Here is a 26,036-nt window from a genome sequence, read left to right as displayed (position 1 = left end):
TTCCATACTTGTGTCAATATAGGTGATGTGGTATGATGAACCATCTTCATTATGTCCAATTGCCAGTAGTGGTTTAAATCTACTATTACGTTTCTTTATTATTTCTATTTTAATTTTTTCCAACATATTTAAGGGATATCCTCTTTCTTTAAACATCTCCTTGATAAGCTCCAATTCATCTAAAAAATCACTATAATCAGTCGTCATTCTAGCAGCTCTTATCATTTGCCCTTTTACTATATTTCTTTTAGTATGATGGGGATGGTCACTTTGGTAATGTAGATATGAATTTGAAAAACATTCCTTTCTAAATACTTGGGATTTATATCCACCTTTCTTATAATCTTTAGTTATGGTTACATCCAAATAATGTATCTCATCTTTATTATACTCGTATGTAAATTCCAAGAACCGGGTAGTACCATTAATATATTCCATAAACTGTTCTATTATTTCTTTTCCTCCGTTCCATATAATAATAACATCATCCAGGAATCGAAAGTATTTAATAATATATTTTTGGAATTTTGACCCAAAAATATATGTATTCTCCCAGAATAACATTATAATGTTAGCATAAATAGGTGCACATGCTGTACCCATGGCAACTCCATCCAATTTATGATAGATGTCTCCCTGAAAATAAATAAAATTGTATTTTAACACTAGTTCCATATTTTCAAGAACTAGCCTAAATTCTTCCGGGTTCAGCATGTTGAACTCAACAATCATTTTTTCAAACCAAACCAACCCCTCCTTATGTGGAATCACTGAAAATAAATCTTTTACATCTATTGTTATAAATATAAAATCTTCTTGAAATGGTATTGCACTAAATTTCTTCAAAAAATCCCAAGAGTCTATCAGTATATGTGTATAATTCTTATAAAATCCCTTTAATTTAGTATCAACATATATACCAAGGGGTTGGGTTTTTGAACCCCTAGATGTAACTATTGGTCTCATTGGGGGGTCTGTTATACCCTTATGTACTTTAGGAATACCAAATATTTCAGGTATAACTGGCTTCGGGACTCTAAGGAAATTATATAATTCCCCATCTATTAGTCCCTGTAACAAATTATCCTCCAGTATAAGGTCTATTTTTCTGTACAAAATATTCAATTCATTCATGGAAATTGTACGATACCTATTGTCATTGTCAAGAATTTTAAGCATTCTCTCAGTATAATCCCAACTGTCCATAAGTACCACACCCCCTCCTTTATCAGGTTTCATAACCCGAATATTCTTGTTGTTAGCAAGTTCCACTACCACAGTCTTTTCTCCTTCAGTAAGATTGGTTGCTATTTTTCGTCTCTTCTTATATCCATCTCTGATCATTTTAATGGTACACACCTCAAAATTGTGTATATCCTGCTGCAAAGGAGGGTTATATGTACTGTTTTTCTTTAATATTTTCTTTTCTTCCATCGGATGGTCTTGATATATAACTGCTAGGTTCAACTTCCTGGTGAATAGTTTGATATCTAGTACTAACTCTTCTATCCTAGGTATTCTTACTGGAACAAAGGTAAACCCCTTTGTAAAAAGTTGAAAATGTTCATTAGTAATTTCTAAATCTGTGTAATTGAATATATTGAAGTTGTTACTACTATGTATAATACCATTGTTTTGTATTACATCATTAGTAGTAAACTCTTGTCCTAGTTCTTCCATTAACCTGAGCTCACCATTTAAACCACTAGTTCTTGCAGTTGCTAGGGGTAATGCATGTAGTGATGGTGAAATAACACTTTTACATGGGGTAGATGTATAGGGTCTAACATTCATCTCCTGTCCCATTCTCTCCCATTGTGTCTTCCCACATGATTCCCCATCACTTCTGCATATGATTGTAGTCCATTCCGATTACTGATCCTTTCTGACCTCCTCACCTCTTGTATTACTTCTAAAGGGTCTTCAAATACATTGGTTCCATCAATATCATTAACATCTGTCTGATAATCTATAACTGGATCTTTCCTTTGCTCTAACATGTTATACTGTTCTATACCATAATTTCTATTGTTATTTTGATAATAATGTTTCCCTATATTGTTATTTCTTTTATAAATAGAATAAGCTTTCCCCTTTTCATATTCCCCTATATCACGCTCTAATTTCTCCATTTTCCTTTTGTAATTTTTCAAAATAATATTATCCACCTCCTGAAGTATCCTATAGTAGATATTCCTATATTCAGTTACTGTGAACAATAAATCATTCATGATCTCTAATTTCAAAGTGTCTATTTCTTTCTTACACATTTCCATTTTCTTATCATTGTTCTCAATCATAGCTTTTAAAATAGCAAGCCCACATTCATTAAGTATGTTAGAAATAATTTTAAAAAAATCCATGTCATTAAATGTGTTATTAGGAAATTTGTTAAGCCTCAAGCCCTTAGGCACAATATTCTGTTCAATACATTTGGTTAAATAAAAATTGTCCAAACTAAGATTCTTATACCTATTAAGTTGGACTTGAAACAGTGCATTTGTCCTTAAATCCAGTATCGTTAGGTAGCCTCCTATCCGCTTCTGCTTGTTTCACGGAGAACGATTTGTTTAGCCAAGTATCAAAATCAATGTTCTTATATGTTTCGAACCCCCTTTCATTAGGTACATGATAATCCTGTTGTCTCCTACGACCACAATCAGTCGACCTCGCTGTATTTCCACTACCCATATCACCACGCTGACGCTCTTCCCCACTAGGGTTCCGATGACTGGAACTTCCGCCTTCCTTCTGCCTAGATGTCGTCACTTCCTTTACAGCATTGCCAGGGCTACGCTGAGCACAGGGGATAGAAGTGTTACAGTCCAGACTCGTAGATGGGTTGGAATTATTTGAATTATTGCAAGCATTATTTTGACTCTTGTTCTGCGAAATGTTGCGAATGGTTTTGTATCAATCTGACCAATTCGCTCAAAAGTGATTGCTCGCTCATATCAGGGACTCCTCGAACCCAACAGCTGAACCACTGGTAACCACAAACAACACCTGGGTAGACGTACCCTTTACAATTCAAACGAAAGGAACAAAAAGTCAAGCTGTAGGTTTCAATAAAGGCTGTCCTCCTCTATGCCAAAAACGAACTGGCCACACAATTAGTAAACCACCAAGCACTTTAATTATGCCAACGCAGAACACAGAACACAGCACACAATTCTAATGTAACAGTGATAGAATGTGATTGAGCACGCTTTCGTCTCGTGAGACTTCTTCAGAATCAACTGATCTACACTTAAACTACTATATATATATACACTCTATGTAATGCAATAATTGCTTAATTACTTAATAGTATTAAAAACACTTTTTCCTAAATAAACTGCTGTGTGTACATAATAAATAATAAAAGATGACATGGAAGCTACAATTCACAACTGTAATGCATGTTAATGAAACCCTGCATACCCTTAGAGCATTTCCGCTGGGAGAGCCAGGACTACTCTCAGTCCAAAAAGAGACTCAGAGAATTTTTAAACTTGCCTCAGCACAGGCCTCTATCTATCCCTCCTGTTCTGGAAATTGTAGATGTCTTCTTGGAATCCAGCCTTACCCCTGATACCTTGCCTCCAGCTCCCAGGAAACCTGACTGGTACTATAGAGTACCTGACTCCCACAAATTCCTTTTTAAGAATCCTACTGTGGATCCAGAGACCATTTCCCAGGGACCTGAAGGCATTAAGGCTGCAACTGCCAAAAATCCTCCCCCTTTGGACAGGGATTCTAGGGCTTTAGACAGATGGGGTAAGAAGGTATACACCTCTGCTACTCTTGCCATTAGGGCTTTAAATTGCCAGTTTTATATGTAAAAGTATCAGCAGCATATTCATCATCATCTTCTTTCGGCTATTCCCGTTTGGGGTCGCCACAGCGGATCATCTTTTTCCATTTCTTCCTGTCCTCTGCATCTTGCTGTGTCGCACCAACCACCTGCATGTCCTCTCTCACCACATCCATAAACCTTATCTTAGGCCTTCCTCTTTTCCTGTTACCTAGTAGCTTCATCCTTAGCATCTTTTTTCCCAATAAACTCAGCATCCCTCCTCAGCACATGTCCAAACCAACGTAATCTTGCCTCTCTGGCTTTGTCTCCAAACCTTCCAACCTGGGCTGACCCTCTAATATACTTATTCCTAATCCTGTCCACCTTCGTCACACCCAGTGCAAATCTTAACATATTTAACTCTACCACATCCAGCTCTAACTCCTGCCTTTTGTCAGTGCCATTGTCTCCAGCCCATGTAACATAGCTGGTCTCACTACCCTCTTGTAGACCTTCCCTTTCACTCTTACTGGTACTCTGTCACAAATCACTCCTGACACTCTTCTCCACCCAATCCATCTTGCCTGTACTCTCTTCTTCACCTCTCTTCCACACTCACCATTATACTGAACTATTGATCCCAAGTATTTAAACTCATCCACCTTCGCCACCTCTACTCCTTGCATCCTCAACATTCCTCTATCCTCCCTCTCATTCACACACAAATTCTGTCTTAGTCCTGCTGACCTTAATTTCTCTTCTCTGTAGAGCATATCTCCAGCTCTCCAGGGTCTCCTCCACCTGTTCCCTGCTCTTACTACAGATCACAATGTCATCAGCAAACATCATAGTCCACGGGGACTCCTGTCTGATTTAGTCTGTCAACCTGTCCATCATCATTGCAAATAAGAAAGTGCTCAGAGATGATCCTTGATGTAATCCCACCTCCACCTTAAACGCATCCGTCACTCCCACCGTAGACCTCACTGCTGTCACACTACCCTTGTACATATCCTGTACCACTCTTACATACTTCTGTGACCCTCACAACTTCCTCATACAATACCACAACTCCTCTCTAGGCACCCTGCCATATGCTTTCTCTAAGTCTACAAAAACAATGCAACTCCTTCTGACCTTCTCTGTACTTCTCCAGCAACACTCACAGAGCAAACATCGCATCTGTAGTGCTCTTTCCCGGCATGAAACCATACTGGTAATCACTAATCATCACGTCTCTTCTTAACCTAGCTTCCACTACTCTTTCCCATAACTTCATGCTGTGACTGATCTTTTTAGTCCCTCTGTAGTTACTACAGCTCTGCACATCATCTTTATTCTTAAAAATCGGTACCAAAACACTTTTTCTCCATTCCTCAGGCATCCTCTCACTTTCCAAGATTTCATTAAACAATCTGGTTAGAAACTCCACTGCCATTTCACCTAAACACTTCCATGCTTCCACAGGTATATCATCTGGACCAACAGCCTTTCCATTCTTCATCCTCTTCATAGCTATCCTTACTTCCTCCTTGCTAATACATTGCACTTCATGTTTCACTATCCCCACATCATCCAACCTTCTCTCCCTCTCATTCTCTTCATTCATCAACCCCTCAAAGTACTCTTTCCATCTGCTCAACATACTCTCCTCGCTTGTATATTTCCCTCATTATCCTTTATCACCTTTACCTGCTGCACATCTTTCCTAGCTTGGTCCCTCTGTCTAGCCAATCGGTACAGGTCCTTTTCTCCCTCCTTAGTGTCCAACCTTTCATACAGCTCTTCATATGCCTTATCCTTAGCCTTCGCCACCTCTCTCTTTGCCATGCACCTCATCTCCTTATACTCCTCTCTACTTTCTTCATCTCTCTGACAATCCTACTTCTTCTTTGCCAACCTCTTTCTCTGTATACTATCCTGTACTTCCTCATTCCACCGTCATGTCTCCTTGTCGTCCTTCCTCTGTCCAGATGTCATCCCAAGCACCTTTCTAGCAGTCTCCCTTACTAGCACTGCTGTAGTTACCCAGCTATTCAGTAACTCTTCACTGCCACCCAGTGCCTGTCTTAACTCTTCCTTGAACTCCACCTCACAATTACCCTTTTTCAATTTCCACCATTTGATCCCTGGTGCTGCCCTCACACTCCTCCTCCTCTTCCTGATCACCAACATCATCCTACAAACCACCATCCTATGCTGCCTAACTACACTTTCCCCGGTCACCACTTTACAGCATCCAATCTCCTTCAAACTGGCCCTCCTACATAAGATATAATCCACCTGTGTGCATCTTCCTCCACTTTTATATGTCACCCTATGCTCCTCTCTCTTCTTAAAATACGTATTCACCACAGCCATGTCCATCCTTTTCACAAAATCACTATCATCTGACTTTCTGCATTCCTTTGCTTAACACCATACCTACCCATCACTTCCTCATCCCCTCTGTTCCCTTCACCAACATGCCCATGGAAATCTGCTCCAGTCACCACTCTCTCACCCTTGGGTACAGTCATCACCACTTCATCCAACTCACTCCAAAATTTTTCTTTCTCATCCATCATTCACCCAACTTGTGGAGCATATGCACTAACAACATTCATCATTACACCATCAATTTCCAGCTTCATAAACATCACTCTAATCGACACTCTTCACCTCCAAAACACTCTTGGCATACTGTTTCTTCAGGATAACTCCTATGCCATTTCTCCTCCCATCCACACCATGATAAATCAATTTGAACCCACCTCCAATACACCTAACCTTACTCCCCTTCCATCTGGTCTCTTGCACACACAATATACCAACCTTCCTTTTGTCCATCATATCGGCTAGCTCTCTCCCTATACCAGTCATACTGCCAACATTCAAAGTTCTGACCCTCACTACCATAGTCGTAGCCTTTCTCCTCTCTTCCAGCCATCGGCCATGCCTTCTCCCTCTTCTCCTCCTTCGGCCAACAGTAGCCCAATTTCCGCCAGCACTCTGTTGGCGGTTAACCCGGGCCTCAACCGATCTGGTATGTAAATATTTACTGCTGTCCGCATGAATGTTTTTGCAAAGTTTTACGCCGGATGCCCTTCCTGACGCAACCCTCCCCATTTATCTGGGCTTGGGACTGGCACAAAGAAATGCACTGGCTTTTGCATCCCTAGTGGCGTATTATGGAGCTAATTAAACAGAAAATGTTGATTCCCGACTGTGCAGAACACAAAGATTTACAAGAGTTAATGCATTCTGCTAATCAAGTTGGTAAACATACTTTTCAATGTGGGTTTGATGCTTTAGAAGCATCTTGCAGAGCTGCTGTCACTGAGTCTGTTCTTAGAAGGCATGCTTGGCTTAATGAACAAACCTTGCCAGGTCATGTCAAAGCAAAATTACTAGATGCACCATTAAACCAAGAGCGTCCTTTTGGCAATAAAGCAGAATAAGTCCTCAAAAGGAGGAGAAAGCTAAGTCTATGCAAACTGTTAAAGATTTCTTACAAGTACAGCTACCTGGATTCAGTAGGCATTGGCCTTCAAAAAACTGGTCTTTTCCAGTACCTTCCAGGCCTTCTCAGTCCAAGCCCAGGGGCGGCCGACCACCAAGACTTCAGTCTCAGGTTATGCACAGATCTAAGCAATGGAGTGTTCCCACGTCCAAAACAGGGAGTAGTAAGCCACCATCCTATGGTAAAATTGCACAATGACTTATCCTTAACTCTTCCAAGCCTTGCCCAAGTACTTGCACCTTTAGGAGGGAAACTTGCCCTGCATGCCAAAATCTGTGAATACATTACCCAAGACAGATGGGTCTTAAACATTGTTTCCCAGGGATACAGATTCCACTTCCACTCACTCCCAACCCTAAGCGGATGGCCAGACCTCCTCCCAAACCAGTGGGCAGAGGCCCAAAAGCAAGTACTTTCCCTTCTCAGTATCATGGCTTTTCAACCTGTCCCAACCGAACAAAGGGGACAAAGCTTTTATTCCAGACTGTTTCTGGTTCCCAGAAAAGAAAACTCTTGGCGTCCTATCCTGGATCTGACTATTCTCAACACTTTTCTGGTGGTTCCAAAATTCAAAATGCTAACTCTCCAACAGCTGCTTCTTATGCTAGCCAAGGACTCCTGTCTAGCAACCCTAGATTTAAAAGAAGCTTATTTGCACATTCCCCATAAGGGAATCTTGCAGGAAATACCTACACTTCAGAGCAGGCTCTATGTACTATCAGTTCTCTGCACTTCCCTTTGGCTTATCTACTGCGCCCAGGGTATTCACAAAGTGCTTAGCTCCAGCCATTGCATATTGCAGGCAGAGAAGAATTCAAATTTACCCATACTTGGGTGATTGCCTGATTCAGGCGGTCAGCCAGGACTTGCTACTACAGCACCTGGCATTTGTAAAGAGACTTCTAACTTCACTGGGGTACAACATGAACAAAAAGAAATCACAGCTGGTACCCAGCCAACAGATTGTTTTCCTGGGAGCAAGCTTGAACACAACTTCCCAGATGGCATTCCTCACTCCAGAGAAACAAGTTTATTTTACAAACTACTTCAATCTACTGGCCACCAAAACCCGGCTATCTGCAAGAAAAATACTGCAAGCCCTGGGGTTCATGACCTCTTGCATTCTATTAATTCTATATGCAAGACTGCATATGAAGAAACTTCAGTGGTACCTAAAGAGTCTCTGGTGTCAACATTCTCAGGACCTGGAAACAGTGATTCCCATCATTCCTTGCTAAGGACAGAAGTCCTTTGGTGGGCAGAGGCCTGCAACCACAACAAAGGACTCCCTTTCACTCTACCCCCTGCCGCCCAAACCCTAACAGACGCATCAGAGTATGCATGGGGGACTCATATGGCAGGGCAGAGCATTCAGGCAAATGGAACCCAAAACAAATGCACCTGCATATCAATCCAAAGAAATGTTAGCTGTACAGAATGCTCTGACAGCCTTCACAGGCCTTATTCTTCCAGGATAACTATTGGTAAAGACAGACAACACCACAGTCATGTGGTACATAGACAAGCAGGGGGGAACCCATTCCTACCCACTCTGCACATTAGCCATGGCTCTGTGGAACACAGCCTTGAGCAGCCCAGTGCACCTTCAAGCTCAATTTATGCCAGGTAAACTAAATTCACTGGCAGGCGACTTAATCAGAAATTTCATGGACCCACACGAGTGAAAACTGGAACCCAAAATATTCAAGCTTTTGAGGAACAGGTGGGAAGCAACAGAGGTTGACCCTTTTGCTTCCCCTCAGAACTATCAATTGAGCAAATACTGCACAAGAACTTCCCACAGCCATGCTTGGAAAGTGGATGCCCTGTCCTTCACCTGGAAAACCTATCAGTCTATGCCTTCACTCCTCTGCCCCTCCTCTCGAAGGTTCTACTAAAGATCAAACGGGAAAAGCCATGGACAATCCTGATTGCTCCAGACTGGCCTCACCAGCACTGGTACCCTCTTTTGCCCAGTCTGACAGTGCTGCCACCATGGCACCTGCCTCAGACTCCTTCCCTGCTGTCCCAGCAGGAGGCCCAGATTCTGCATCCTCAGCTACAAACCCTGAACCTAGCAGCCTGGCTCATCACCTGAACTCATCACCAGCAGCCCTCAGTAAACAGGTGCTGGATGTCATCCTTGAAGCAAGGAGGCCTAGTACTAGAAAATGCTATTCAGAAAAGTGGAAAAGATACTGTTCTTGGAGCCAGTCTCAGGGAATGGACACAACTGTGCTCAGCTTACCTCGTGTACTGAATTACTTAACAGGAATGCTCCACAAAGGCCTATCCTTCTCTTCAATTAAGATTCATGTCTCTGCCATCTCAGCTCATTATAATACTGAGCCACCCCTCTTCTCTAATCCTCTGGTCAAACAGTTCCTGAGAGGAGCCAAAAATTTAAGACCCCCCGAAGAGAGCTCCCACTCCAGCCTGGGACCTTAACTTTGTATTGGAGAAGCTCATGCTTCCACCTTTTGAACCTGCTGCTAAAATTCCTCTCCTGGAAAACAGCTCTACTTCTAGCCATCACTTCAACAAGAAGATTGTCTGAATTGCAGGCTCGTATGGCTGTGGAACCTTTCATTATCTTCCACGCGGACAGGGTTTCCCTAAGGACTAACCCATCATTTATGCTCAAGGTGGTATCTAGTGTGGCTTTAAACCAATCCATTCATTTGCCAGCCTTTTTCCCTAATCCTCAGAATAAAGGGGAAAGGATCCTACACTCCCTGGACATACACAGGCAGCTTAGGTTCTGTCTGGACAGGACTAAACCTTTCAAAAAATCTGACCAGCTGCTAGTCAGCTTTGCTACAGGAGCAGAGGCATTTCAAAGCAAACCATTTCCAAATGGATAGCACTCTGCATCCATTTCTGCTACAAACACCATGGGAAACCTACCCCACTGGGGATCAGAACACATTCCATTAGGGCTACATCAACCTCTGCAACAATTCTCAGGGGAGTCCCTACCAGGGACATGCTGGAAGCTGCAACCTGGAGCTCTGTTCACACCTTCACCAAGCATTACCATTTACCTATCTTTTCTAAATGCTGAGCTGGATTTGCCACAGCAGTCTTACAGGGCCTGCTAGCCAGCCTTAATGCTTCTTGACTGCCTTCACCCTTCCTCAGATTTGGGAATCAACCCAAATGTGATGACTGCAACAATGAAACACGAAGAACATAGTACAATTGTGTACAGTTACCATAAATGCAGATGTTCGAGTGTATTCACTGTTACAGTCCTGGTTACCCTCCCTCCAGCACCCTGACATCTCTGTACTTCTACCTATCCTTTTTGTTTGTCCATATTTTATAACATTGGTATTTACTTTCTACTGGGGGTGTGCCACACCATGTAATTGCTTCCTATTTTGGGGGCTCCTGACATCTGGGGCAAGAAAAACTGATGTAATGGCGTCGGCTGCATGTTTTATACCCGATGACCTGACATCATGGAAGAAGCGACAGCATCCGATGCAGAAATCCCAAGACTGGGCCGACTAAGGGCTACCTGCAGGCAGATAACCCAAGTGTGATGACTGCAACAGTGAATACACTCGAACATCTACATTTATGGTAAGTGTACACAACTGTACTTTCCTGATAATCTGGAAAACATTCTATCGACACATAGGAGGTAACTTCACTGACACTTCTAATTTCAGACCCATAGCCATCCTGTCCCCACTTTTAAAACTACTAGAAAATGCATACATACACAACTTCTCAACTATCTTTTTCAAGAAAGTCTCACAACAGCCCAACATGGCTTTCGCCCCAACCATAGTACGTCTGCTGCCTTTATTTCTTTTACACACGCTGTTGCTGAAGCTCTTCTCTGATGTTCTTCGTGTTTCATTGTTGCAGTCATTACATTTGGGTAATCTGCTGGCAGGTTGCCCTCAGTCGTCGGCCTGATTAACAAAGTGTTGGGTCCTGCGTCGGTTGCTGTCCCTTCTTCCATGGCGTCAGGTCGTCAGGGGTATAAAACATCCAGCCGACGCTATTACATCAGTCTTTCTTGCCGCGCGGTGCCCGAAGCAGAAGCACTTAGCAAGTGCCGGTCGGCCGACTACTGAAATTTTCGTTTTCAAGTTTCAAAACTGAAGTCTTCAACTAAAAGCTTAGTACCCCGTTGGGGAAACTTTTTCTTGCGCCTTACCGATGTCAGTAAAAGTTAATAATTGCATTACTTGTGGGAAGCAAATGCCTCATAAGGATTTTCATTTGTACTGTATTCCTTGCCTAGACCCTGACCACAACGAACCTTGCTGTCGGTTTTGAGCTAAATTTAATCAACGCACGATTAAATGACGGTATATTTTTGCTTCTAAATATTTTGGCTCAAGATTTAATTATCCAGAAATGTCGGTTAGCAATCCGTCTATTGGAATACCTAAAAAACGCAAAGAAAAAGACAGAGACAGACCGTCGAGGTCCAAAACTGACAACGCTTCTCCTAAGCCAGTTACCAATTCACCGCTACTCAGTGAGGTGCTTTCGCAGCCCCTAATACCTGCTACTTCTGATTCACAGGCCTGTACTGAGACCCATTCGGAGTCCGGTATGCTGCGAGATGCTTCAGTTATGGAACCCCTGGATGTCTCTACCTTAGATGGGTCCAGAGCCGCTGTGCAGGCACCGGCTTCTGAGGGTGTTTTCAGGCCTACAGATTTATATATTAGACCGACCCCATCTTCAAAACTAAGGCCAAAATCTAAGTCTAAAAAACCGATGCCTGGGCCAGGGCCACATGTGCAGGCCCCTATGCCTAAAAAAAAAAAAAAATGATCAAAATGGCTGAAGATTTAATTACTTTGATCAGGGGTAGCCAACCCCCTCCTTCTAAGAGGCCTAGGCAAGACACTGATTATGAATCTTCTGAACAGGATTCTGTTTCTTCTGACTCTTCTGATGAACAGGATTTGTCTATTCCTACTTATGAGGACTCTGATGCAGAAGATTCCATTCCTTCTGCTTCTCCCCCTGAGGATTTTTCTTTTGGGGAAACTTTACATACCTTAAGGGAACATTTCCACTGGGAAAGTCAGGATTTCTCTGAATCTAAAGAGAGACTTAGGGATTTTCTCCTCCTTCCTCAGCATAGGCCTTTGGCTGTACCTCCTGTTCTAGACTTTGTTGTTGATGTTTTTTCAGAATCAAGTATGGCTCCTGATTCTCTGCCTCCAGCTCCTTGTAAGCCAGACAGATACTACAGAGTTCCTGACTCCCACAAATTCCTTTTCAAAAATCCTATTGCTGATCCAGAAACCATTTCTCAGGGTCCCAAGGACATTAAGACCTCTACTGCTCTTCTCGTAGATTCCAGGGCACTGGATAGATGGGGTAAGAAGGTTTACACTTCTGCAACCTTGGCAATCAGGGCGTTAAACTGTCAATTTCATATGCTTAAACTTCAACAGCATATCATGGGATTACTTAAACAGAAAATGATGCAAATCTCTGTGTGGAAAATAAAGATTTACAGGATTTATTGCATTCAGCTTAACAAGTTGGAAAACATACTTTGCAATGTGGTTTTGATTCCTTGGAGGCCTCTTGCAGGGCTGCTGTAACTGGATCTGTGCTAAGAAGGCATGCTTGGCTCAAAGAGCAAACTCTGCCTGACCATGTTAAAGCAAAATTGTTGGATGCTCCTTTACAACAGGACTTGTCTCTTTGGTAATAAGGCTGAAGAAGTGTTAACAAAGATGGAAGATCAAGTTAAATCTATGCAAACTGTGAAAGATTTCTTACAAGTGCAACCTCCAAGATTTAGTAGGCACTGGCCTTCTAAGAACTGGTCCTTTCCAGTCCCTTAGAGAGCCGCTCAAGTCAAATCCAGGCATTCCAAAGGCTCCAAGTTTCAGTCACAAGGAACTTTTAGAACAAAACAATGGGGTGCCTCCACCTCCAAATCTGGAAACAACAAGGCACCTCCCTATGGGCAACAGTCTCAATGACTTCCCTCTACAATCACCAAGCACTTACCTTTTAGCTGCCCCTTTGGGGGGACAACTGGCAACGTACTACCCAGGGCAAATGGGTTTTAAATATAGTATCCCAGGGATACAGATTTCATTTTCACACGTTGCCAATCCCAAACGGATGGCCAGACCTGCCCCCAAATCAGTGGGCAGAGGCCCAGAAGCAAGTTCTGTCCCTCATGAACATGGGGACTATTCAAACAGTACCACAAGAGGAAAAGGGACAAGGTTTCTATTCAAGACTTTTCCTGGTACCCAGAAAAGATGAATCATGACGTCCAATACTGGACTTATCCACTGTAAACACATTTCTGGACATTCCAAAATTCAAGATGCTGACTCTTCAACAGTTACTACCTATGCTAGGCAAAGATGCCTGGTTGGTAACTCTAGACTTAAGAGGCTTACCTGCATATCCCAATCGGGGAATCTTTCAGAAGATACCTCCGCTTCAAAGCAGACTACTTGCATTACCAGTTCTCTGCACTGCCCTTTGGCTTATCTACTGTGCCCAGGGTCTTCACAAGGTGCCTGGCTCCAGTAATTGCATTTTGCAGGCAAAGAAATATTCAAATATATCCATACCTGGGCGATTGTCTAATTCAGGCAGAAAACAAGGACATTCTTCTAAAGCAGGGTTGTCCAACCTTTTGGCTTGCCGGGTCCGCATTGAGTGAACAGAAATTGTCTTGGGGCCGCATATAAAATATATCATATAGTTAACTCTTTCGCTGCCACAGGAGACCAAATTCGACTTCTTGGCTGTACTGTAGGTGCATTTGAACAATTAATAAATGTAATAAATGCCTAATATTTGCCTTAAAATTCTAATTCTCATTCTGATTTTAATTCTCTAATCTAACAGTTAACTAACATCTTAGTTAATATATAGATTTTTTTTTTACAAATAAACAGATATTCACTACAGCACTAGCATTTCTCATTGGGAAAACCACTCCAGCAGTCCATCTACATACAATGTCAACATTAGCAGTCCTACAATACTATAATCCACAAAAATAAGCCAACAAATTTGCAATAAAGTAAAGAATTCACATTACTGACTTAATAAAACAATTCTGAATAAGCTACAAGAGGGTCTCACCCAAACAAATGACTGGTGCCAGAAACATGGCCTCAAGCTAAATGCCAAAAAATGCACAAACATCCCCTTTGAGGAGAGTGATGTCCCCACAAATTATCACACTAATAACAATGTTGTAAGCACGTAGTCGTGAGGTGCTTGGGCACCCAGGTTGATAGAAACCTGACTTTTGACCACCATGTTTTCACCATTGTGTGAAAAGCTTTTTACATGGCCTACCTCATTAGTAGGGGTATCTCATCCAAGGACAAGGAGGTCATAACATCCCTGTATTCTTCCTTTACAAGAGCAATTATTGAGCGCAACACCCCTTTTGGCATGTGCCTCAGCAAAACACCATGCCAAAAGAAGACTACAACCATTTCTGACAAAAAAAGGTCAAAGGACTGAGTTCACTTAGTTATCCAAACAGATTAAAAAGCTTCTTGCTTTCCTCTGTCTCTCACTGGCCACTATAAATGTCATCACTGGCTTGCTTTCCAGGCTAAGAAAGATCCTGCCTTAACAGACTTTCTCCACCTCAGAAATACTGGTTATATTTAAAACACTCACTGCAAAGAACACAGCCTTCACTGCAACATAAACAAGCCACTTTGTATGGACAGGTTCTTGACACCAAAACGTTATACTTCTGTAAAAAGCTCATCTCATTATCAAACAATGTAGTTCAACAAGACTACAACTGGATGGATAGCCATGAATGTACTCCTTAAGTAGAATAGCCTTCATCACACCGGAAGGAAAATCAACATACTAAACTTTCCCAGCTGGATGGCTAAGATCTAATATTGTTTACTCAAGTCTACTTGTCTAAGAAGAGGGGCCTATTTAACTAAGAATTCAATTTGCAAAAATATATTCAGTATACATATTAAATCTCTCTCTTACACACACACACACACACACACACACACACACACACACACACACACACACAGAAAAGGAGCCCCTACTTGTAAAATAGGCAACCTCAGTAATCACATGACACAGTCTCACTGATTGAAATTGTCTGGAAGTCAAAATATCTGAAAAAAATTTATAATAGAAATGGATTCATCCATGCAATTTCCCACCACCAAAAGGACCACCAATAAATCAACAAACAACTGCTCAGCAAAAATTAAATCATTAAGAAATCTGTAAAGTCTCTAAGATCATACTACATACTGGAGTAAACATATAACTTCCCTCCAATCTAAAGCCATTTGACATTCAGACATTTTAATTTGTGCAGAAGTTATTCACAGACTGCTTTACTAAGCTGTAATGCTGACCATCGCTTTTGAAAAAAACAAATTTCCACACTTTGTCAATAGCTCAAAGTGAAGAAAGGATTACTTTTTTTATTTATATTGTATTTATTTAATTTTGGAAAACATCTTTAAAACTGTTAAATTGATCACACACCCAGAAACACAGAAAAGTTATTGTGATAAGTAAGCCACAGACTGCTGCAAAAAATCAGTCACAGTACACTATGCTTACGTCCGAACCAATGAAGCATACCTGTCAATTCCAAAATAATTAAAGTAGTGTAATAAGAAAGTTATTTGCAAGGTTACATGGCAGTTTATATTGGAAATAAGTGGAGATATTAAAAACGCCCTGTATCTCATAATTATACTGAAAAGTCTTACAAGGTAAATACAACCTTCTGATTTAGCATGGAACCATACCTCTCAACCTTAGAGCAAGAATTCTGGACAAAGCGAAAAATAAAATTGGGACACAGGCCCAAAAATAGTTATGCATCACAGACATCATTGAAACAAGTGTAGCTGCAAATATTATACATCACGTATAATGTTTTTATCCCATTATTGTCAGTTAAACATTATATGGCTCATTCAATCCTGCCTTCTTTTGCAACAAAGAAAACCTTACTTTGAAAATGACAAATCCATTAAAAATAATAAAATCCATTAAAAATAATAAAACACATTGGCTCCACATCCTGCAAATTCCTACCTGCGAACAACCACAGAGATTTCACTGAAACTAGGTCTGCTTATTTCCACAGAATGACACCTCTCCCTAATTAAGTCTAATGGTATACAATCTACCAGGATCTGGACTACCTGAAATAAATTAAATTATGGCCTGTAAATTGCAAGTGCACTTTGTTTAATTAAACTACATTTCAAAGCCCACTTGCTGTATTTTTTCAGTAACATCCAAATATCCATTTCCAGGTCACTTTACAAGACATTGGCAATGGTAGACTTAGCATCCTCCAGATCCCTACAGGACCACACTCATACTGTTAACATTGTCCATTAAATGTAAATATCCATCCACTGTAAATGACAGGAAGCCATGTCTTAAAAAATCTATTTTTGGCATTCCTAGTACCCAAGTATCAGGTTTTGAAACAAAGAAACATATTCTCCACAGTTTGTAAGTCTCTGTCTTTAATAATCATCTACTATTGTAGTACTCCCAACACAAACACACACATATACACTAAAACTCCCAACGTTTAAAAATGACATTGTGCCCACCTGATTTGCCAGTATTGATTATCCACCAAAGATATGCTTATTGTTGTCCAGTCTACCACTGCTTAGAAACCACAAATGACAAGACAGTACTGGGTGATTTTTTTGTTTGTCAAAAAAAAAACAATAAAATTTATATGCTACAGTCCCACATTAGTCAATCCATTACTGACCCATTAACCCTAGGCTGCTGTCTCATTCTTAATCCCTGGGACTGCATTACCTTGGATGACTACTTTTATTTCCTAAGCAAAAGGCACAAATTGGAAGATGAGGCAAAAATCCAGACATTCTTCAAAGATCCATACAGTTGAGAGGTATGATTTAATATTCAATACAACACTCTCCCTGTCAGAAAAGCTGCAATTTAATGAAAGTGTACTTTTTAATGTAGGATGCATTTATGAGCTAACTTTTTTTGTATGTTAGCCTCTTTGTGCATGTGTCTCTCTCTGTCATGCACACATAAACACACACACACACACACACACACTTCTATTTTCACGCATACAAACATTCTGCTTTCATGCATGCACTCACTCACACCATACTCACCTATTAACACAGGTTAAGTGCTGTCTCTTTAAAAGGCAATGGCAGCAAATCCATAGACGAGTCCCTCTTCAGCAAGAACACACACATTGATTCTTTGGCATGAAATAATGGTGAGAACACACAGACCCTTCTTTGGCGGAAAAAAAATCAAAACTAGAAGGATGCTTTGGTACATGTGCACACTGATGTTAGAGTTACAGGTCACGGCCGTGAAAAACACAACAAAAAAGTGTTTTGGGGCATGCGTACATCGATGTTGGAGTTAGAGGTAGAGGGCCGTATGGCAGAGCTCTGAGGGCCGCATGCGCCCGCGGGCCGCAGGTTGGACACATCTATTCTAAAGCATCTGGTGTTTGTAGAAAGGGTTCTAACTTGTCGAGGGTACACCATAAATGAAAAGAAATCACAACTGGTACCCTCTCAAAAAATTACATTCCTGGGTGCAAGCTTGAATACAACTGCCCAGATGACTTTTAACTTGCGCCGGAAAAGCAAATTCAATTGGTGACTTATTTCAAACAGGTGGCCACAAAAACCCTGCTTTCTGTAAGCCTTTGGGTTCATGGCCTCCCGCATTCTTTTAATTCCATATGCAAGACTGCATATGAGAAAACTTCAGTGGTACTTAAAAAGTTTATGGAGTCAACATTGTCACAACCTGGAAACAATGATTCCTATCATACCTTGCCTGCAACTAAAGTTCCTATGGTGGGCAGAGGCCTGCCACCAAAACAAGGGACTGCCATTCAGTACACTCCCTGCCACCCAAACCCGAGCTACAGATGCATCAGACTGTGCTTGGGGGGCTCATCTGGCAGGAAAGGGCATTCAGGGCAAATGGAGCCCAAATCAAATGCACCTTCATATCACTCAGAAAGAGATGCTAGCTGTACAGAATTCACTGACCGCCGTCAAGGACTACCTTCATCCAGGACAATTAATCATAAAGACCGACAACACCACAGTTATGTGGTACATAAACAAGCAGGGGGGTACACATTCCTCCCCTCTTTGCAGACTAGCCATGGCATTGTGGAACACGGCCTTGACCTACCAAATACAACTACAAGCTCAATTCCTGCCAGGAAAGCTAAATACTCTGGCAGACGAACTAAGCAGAAGTCTTATAGACCCACACGAATAGAAACTGGAACCACAAATTTTAAACATGTTGACATGCAAATGGGGGAGTCCAGACATAGATCTTTTTTCCTCACCCCAGAACTATCAGTTGGACAAATTCTGCACAAGAATTCATCACAAAAAAGCTTGGGAAGTGGATGCTGTTATCATTCAGCTGAAAAAACCTATCAGTCTGTGCTTTTCCCCCTCTGCTCTCCAAAGTTCTACTAAAAGTCAGACAGGACAAACCAAAAATGATTCTGATTGCTCCAGACTGGCCTCGCCAACACTGGTACCCACTCTGCAATGTGGCACACCTTCCTCCTTGGCACCTGCCTCAGACACCTTACCTACTGTCTCAGCAGAACTACCAAATTCTGCACACTCTGCTGCAAACTTTGAATCTTACAGCATGGCTAATCATCTAATTTCACCCTTGGCATCCCTCAGCAAACCTGTGATGGATGCCATTTTGCAGGCTAGACGGCCTAGTACTAGAAAATCTTATGCTGACAAATGGAAAATATTCTGTGCCTGGAACCAGTCACAAGGAATAAGCACAGCAATGCCCAATATTCCTCAGATTCTGCAATACTAAGCTGAGATGCTTCACAAGGGCCTATCTTTTTCTTCCATAAAAATCCATGCCTCTGCCATTTCAGCTCATTACAACACAGAACCTCCCCTATTCTCTCACCCTCTGCTAAAGCAGTATCTCAGAGGGGCCAAAAACTTAAGACCTCCCAGGAGAGTGCCAACCCCTGCATGGGACCTGAATTTTTTTTTTGGAAAAACTCACTCTCCCTCCTTTTGAGCCAGCTGCTACTGCAGACCTAATTTTTTTCTCCTGGAAAACAGCTTTCATTTTAGCAGTCACTTCAGCTAGAAGGATTTCCGAATTACAGGCTCTTATGGCAATGGAGCCTTTCATTTTTTTTCATGCAGACAGGGTGTCTCGCAGGACCAATCCATCTTTCATTCCTAAGGTGGTATCCAGTGTGGCTCTTAATCATTCATTCATGTGCCAACTTTCATGTGCCAACTTTCTTTCCCAATCCACAGAACATGGGTGAGCAGATTCTGCATTCATTGGATGTACACAGACAACTTAGATTTTACTTAAACAGGACAAAATCTCTAAGAAAATCTGAACAACTATTGGTGGCATTTGCTACAGGGGCAGAGGGAAAGACTGTTTCAAAGCAGACTATTTTCAAATGGATAAGCCATTGTATTCTTTTCTGCTATATGCACCATGGTAAACCTGTCCCCAAGGGGATCAGATCTCATTCCACCAGGGCTGTATCTACTTCTGCAGCCTTTCTCAGAGGGGTTCCTACCAGAGACATTCTAGAAGCTGCTACCTGGAGCTCAGTTCATACGTTCACCAAACATTACGATTTACCTCTTCTCTAAATCCAGAGCTGGCTATGCCACTGCTGTCCTGCAGGGCTTTATAGCTGCTCCTAATGCTGTATAAATCCATCCTCCCAACCATAGCTTTGGGAATCTACCCAAATGTAATGACCGCAACAGTGAAACACGAAGAACATAGTACAGTTGTGTACAATTACCGTAAATGTAGATGTTCGAGTGTATTCACTGTTGCAGTCCTGGTTACCCACCCTCTAGCCCCCTGTTTTTTCTCTTACTATACCTCTACTTTCCTTTACTATGCTTAAAGGCCTTTTTGGTGTATTTGCTTTTGTTTAGAGGTATATTTTTTGTGTTTTAAATTATATACACACACACATTTTATATATATATATATATATATATATATATATATATATATATATATTTCCCATTTGGGGGGCACCTGACATCTGGGGCAAGAAAAACTGATGTAATGGCGTCGGCTGCATGTTTTATACCCCTGTTGACCTGATGTCATGGAAGAAGGGACAGCAACCGACACAGGACCCAAGACTGTAATCAGGCCGACTGAGGGCAACCTGCCAGAAGATTGCCCAAATGTGATGACTGCAGTAGTGAATACACTCGAACATCTACAGTTATGGTAAGTGTACACCAACGTTACTTTCCTAGAACTCAAAAGCTTTTGACACAGTCTCACATTGTAAGCTCTTAACAAAATTAGCTAATCTCAATTTCTTCACTTCTTCTGTAGACTGGTTTTCTAGCTACCTCACCTACAGGCTGCAGTCTGTCAAATGGCTCAACTCCTTCTCCACTTTCCTCCCTATCCAAACAGGTGTCCCCCAGGGCTCCATCCTCGGGCCTCTACTATTCATCGCATTCACTAACAACTTTCACATGTCATGCTGTCACTCATCTCTAGTACAATATGCATATGACTTTACAGTAATCTCCTCTTATGACAATAGCTCTCAACTTCACCACTTACTCAAAAATCATCCATTCGGTTGGCAGATGGCTAAATGACAACAAACTCGTACTTCAATCACAAAAAATAAACTTTTACTTTTCCTTCAAAATCCCACTCATCACAAATTTACTTTTCTATCACATTTCTTAACGCAATTATTAAAGTTGAATCCTACACACAGCTTCTTGGAGCTATCATAGACTATCAATTAAAAGTTGACCTACATGTTAAACATTGCATCAGAAAAACTCACCAAAAACTGGGTATACTTTATTGGAACAAAAATTTCTCGCTACTGATTCCAAACACTCACCTGCACAGGCTTACCCTTTTACCCATTCTGCTGTATGCCTCTCCAACTTATCTACTCGTGTCCAAGCTCAAATACACATGTAATAAAGTTGCTAGGTTTTCTGCAAACCAACCTTACACCTGTCTTCACTGCCTTTCACTAAAGAACCTTCTTTGGTTAGTATTCCCCCATTAACTCCTACTGTCACAGCTTAACATAACCCACTCCATCCTCAGCAAACCCCCACTACCTGTCCTGCTCTCTCTTCCCTCATATCTGACTATACCCCAAAACACTCACTCTGTCGCACTGACCAGCATCTCTTGGGCATGTATAAGGCCAAAAGTCCCATTGGTAAACTACTCTACAGTTTCTCAGTATCCAAAGCTTCACTCTGTGTCAAAACTATTACTGACACAAATAATTTTAAAAAAGCTCTAAAAGACACACATTCAAACTCATGGAATCTGTTCCTGCCAGGACAATATGGTTTAATCTCAGCTTAATTGTACCACAATTCAGCATCTTAAGCATCTATAACTTATTTGGTGTTACAGTTTATATCGTTGTGTGTGTGTGTATGCGTGTATATATGGCTTGGATGGACAGATCTGGTGAATGAATGTAAAAATAAAAAATAAAAATTTATTTTAGGACCGCTTATTTATTTGATGAGCTGAAAGACTTCACCGTTTGTAGTAACATTGATTTTTTTTGTTTGTTTAATTAGACTTTACATAAAAACATGTGAAAAGGACAGCAGTTCAGACGAGCAGACTGCGGACAGTGAGGTTTGCAATGGACCCATTGACACGTGTGAAGGTAATTTATTTTCCTTTGCTATTTGAAATTCATTGTTTTAATACTATTAATTTCAAATACAGTTTCTGCACACAGAAAATGCTACAAAGTGACGCTGATGCAGAGGGCTGACACCCTAACTGTGATGTCAGTGGATCCATGTTAGAATACTTGGCTCTCTAAGCCTTGTAGGAGCTTGTATGGGGTATAGAATAACTAGCCAGTCTGGGTTTAACTGCCATGGGGGGGAGCATGGGGCTAACCTTCAAAAAGTAACACCTGATATAGGCTTGTGGAAGAGGCTTTTAGTGAAGGATTCCACCTGCAACACAGGAGAACAGGTAGCTTAGACATGCATGTGGAAATAAACATGTTTGGCATTCATAAATAACTGGTGCATCACATACTAGGCACTGCATCCCAATTTTTTAAATATTTTTATTAAATCATCACACTTTAATATGTAGCATGGGATTACATTAACAGAAAAGTAAACCAGTTCTAATAACAATTTCCATTATTGCCATACAGTATACATGTTTTCTTTTTAATCATTTTCATTCACTTCAGCAGTATACAAGTTATTCATTTTCTGCCTTCCCTTAAAACTCTTTCCTCTTCCTGAACTTTATTCTACATGTATTTCCACAAGTTCCATTTATTTCTAGGAAGTTTGCTCCTTCTCTTTTCTAGAGAGTTCACCTTTAGTTCTTTATCTCTCTTGGAATGTCCAGAACATCTGTTATGTTGGGAATACATTTTGATTTGTTTTCTAGTAATCTGATTTTTTGGCAGTAATTAGCCTTTTACATTGTAAAGCCTTACTGTATCTAGACAATTCAGAATGTTCATCGTGTTACCCTGCTGCAGTCATCACACTCTGGTTATCCTGCCGTCACGTGGTCCCGCAGTCGGCCTGAATTCCAAAGTCTTGGTCCGGCATCGGTTGCTGTCGCTTCTTCCCTGACGTCAGTGCGTTAGGGGTATATAAGAGGCATCCGACGCCATTTTCTTCCGTCTTTCTTGCCGTGCGGTGCCCGAAGCAGAAGCAGTTCGCAAGTGCCGGTCGGCCGACACCTGAGATTTTCGATTTGAATTTGTCCGAAGTCTTCAATAAAGCTAAGTACCCCGTTGGGGAACATTTTCTTGCCTCAGTCCGTTGTCAGAAAAAGTTAACAATTGCATTTCTTGTGGGAAGCAAATACCTCATAAGGACTTCCATTCCTATTGTATTCCTTGCCTAGGCCCAGACCACGACGTCACAGGTTGTCGGTTTTGCGCTAGGTTTAATAAACGAACTATCAAATGCCGTTTTTGACTTCGCACGGCATTACTTTGGTTGGAAATTTAATTAGATCATGCCATCGGAGCAGCCGACGACCGTCACTCATGAAAAACGCAAGGATAAGGACAGGCAGCCTAGAAATAAGCCAGACACCGAGGCCTCAGCTGGGCCTGTCGCCGGTTCTCCGGTTTTCAGTGAGGCGCCTACGCAGCCCCTGTCAACCGCAGAGCTGGAACCCCAGACAGCTGCGGATTCCCATGCGGAATCTACTAGGCCTTCTACCGACACCGGAGCAGAACTAGACACCGGTGCAACGGAAACACCTTTGGTTTCTGAAGGTGTCTTCAGACCGACTACATTCACCATTAAATCTTATGCTAAACTTAAAACTCCTTTAAAACCAAAGAAGACTGTACATCCGTCTGCAGTTCAAGGCCCCATGCCTAGGAAACAGATGCTTCAGATGGCTGAAGATTTAATTACCCTTATCAGGGGTTCCCATCCCCCTCCTGATAAAAGACCTAGACATGAGGAGGATTATACATCCTCTGACCAGGTTTCTCTCTCCTCAGATTCTTCTGAGGAACAGGATTACACTTTTCCACCTTATAAAGATACTGATGCTGAGGACTCTATTTCCTCAGCATCTCTCCCTGAAGACTACTCTTTTGGGGAAACTTTACATACCATGAGGGAACATTTCCACTGGGAAGGCCAGGATTACTCATATTCTAAGAAAAGGCTCCGAGAGTTCCTTTTACTACCCCAGCACAGACCTCTTGCTATCCCTCCTGTTCTGGATATTGTGGATGATATTTACTTGGAGTCCAGTTTAAATCCAGACTCTTCCTCCTGCTCCAGCCAAACCAGATAGATACTACAGAGTACCTGACTCACACAAATTCCTTTATAAAAGCCCTGTAGCTGACCCAGAAACAATTTCCCAGGGTCCTAAGGGAGCAAAAGCTTCTATGGCTAAAAACCCTGTGCCCTCTGAAAGGGATTCCAGAGCCCTAGATAGATGGGGAAAGAAAATATACACCTCAGCTACTCTAGCTATGAGAGCATTAAATTGCCAGTTTGACATGTTAAAATATCAACAATTTCTAATGTCTCAGTTAAAACAAAAAATGAGCACACATTCAGAACTGTCTGAATTCAAAGAAATGCAGGATCTGTTGCATGCAGCTGAACAGGTGGGCAGACATACTTTACAATGTGGATTTGACTCATTGGAAGCTTCTTGCAGAGCAGCTGTTACTGGCTCTGTCATACGTAGGCATGCTTGGTTAAAAGAACAAACACTCCCTGACCATGTTAAAGCAAAATTATTGGATGCACCTTTACAACAGGATGTATTATTTGGTGTCTTTACAACAGGATGTATTATTTGGTGTCAAAGCAGAAGAGGTTTTAAAGAAAATGGAGGATAAGGCAAAGTCTATGCAAACGTTCAAGGATTTTTTGCAGGTACAACCCCCTCGATTCAGCAGAAATTGGCCAACAAAAAACTGGTCTTTTCCAGACCCAAGGGGCAGAGGTCAGTCACAGGGCCCTTACAAACCTCGCCAATGGGGTTCTGCTACCCAGAAAGGAGGAGAAGACAGGCCCCGAGCTAGCAGAAGACAAACACAATGACTTTATCCTCAAACTACCAAGCAAATCTCTCCTGGTAACTCCCTTAGGAGGAAAACTAGCATTTTTTGCAGACAACTGGCACATCATCACAAAAGACAAATGGGTTCTAAACCTTGTCTCTCAAGGATACAGATTCCACTTTCATACCTTACCAAGGAACAAAGGAATGCCAAACCTGCCACCAAATCAATGGGCAGAGGCACAAAAACAAATTACAGCTCTCATGAACATGAGAGCCATTCAGCAGGTACCTACACAGAAGCAAGGACAAGGATTTTACTCAAGACTCTTCCTAGTCCCAAGAAAGGGCAAGGCATGGAGACCCATTCTGGATCTTTCAATTCTGAACACCTATCTGCAAGTTCCAAAATTCAAGATGCTAACACTACAGCAGCTTCTTCCCATGCTGGGCAAGAATGCTTGGCTAGTCACTTTGTACCTCAAGGAGGCATACCTGCATGTCCCTATCAGACAAATTTGCAGAAGATACCTCCGCTTCATTGCAGGTTCAAAGCATTATCAATTCTCTGCACTGCCCTTTGGCTTATCTACTGCGCCCAGGGTCTTCACAAAATGCCTGGCACCAGTAATTGCATACTGCAGACAAAGAGGAATTCAGATATACCCATACCTGGACTGCCTTATTCAAGCAGAAAGCAAAGACATTCTTTTAAAGCATCTGGCATTTGTCAAACACCTACGTTGCCTAGGGTACACAGTAAACGAAAATATATCGAAACTAGTGCCCTCACAAAACATAATATTCCTGGGTGCCACCTTGAATACAACGGCCCAGATGGCTTATCTCACGCCAGACCAGCAACGACAGCTGTTTCAATATTTCAAAATAATGGCAAAGACCCAACTCCCCTGCAAGAAAAATTCTGCAGGCCTTGGGATTCATGGCATCTTGCATACTACTAATACCATTTGCAAAACTGCATATGAGGAAATTACAATGGTACCTGAAAAGTGTATGGACGCAGCACAGCCACAGCTTGGAAACAATGATACCACTCATTCCCTGCCTTCAACAGGAGTTTCTATGGTGGGCACAGGCATGTCACCTCAACAAGGGTCAGCGTTTCACCTTACCCACAGCCAGGCAAAC

At 41.7% G+C, this 26,036-nt stretch overlaps 1 protein-coding gene across 1 annotated transcript in view; it reads left to right on the top strand.

The window, feature by feature from the left end:
* Positions 1–26,036, top strand: part of LOC122807698 (ubiquitin carboxyl-terminal hydrolase 4-like) — a 1,844,759-nt gene that overhangs the window by 1,111,017 nt on the left and 707,706 nt on the right. Inside the window, exon 10 of the mRNA XM_044078661.1 lies at positions 21,932–22,023. Coding sequence (XP_043934596.1) covers positions 21,932–22,023 — 92 coding nt within the window. The remainder of the gene's footprint in view (positions 1–21,931; positions 22,024–26,036) is intronic.

The sequence above is a fragment of the Protopterus annectens genome, chromosome 7.part1 (genome assembly GCF_019279795.1).
Source record: "Protopterus annectens isolate FY-2018-M chromosome 7.part1, PAN1.0, whole genome shotgun sequence".
NCBI lineage: Eukaryota > Metazoa > Chordata > Ceratodontiformes > Protopteridae > Protopterus > Protopterus annectens.
This window is presented reverse-complemented; position numbering and strand designations above follow the sequence as displayed.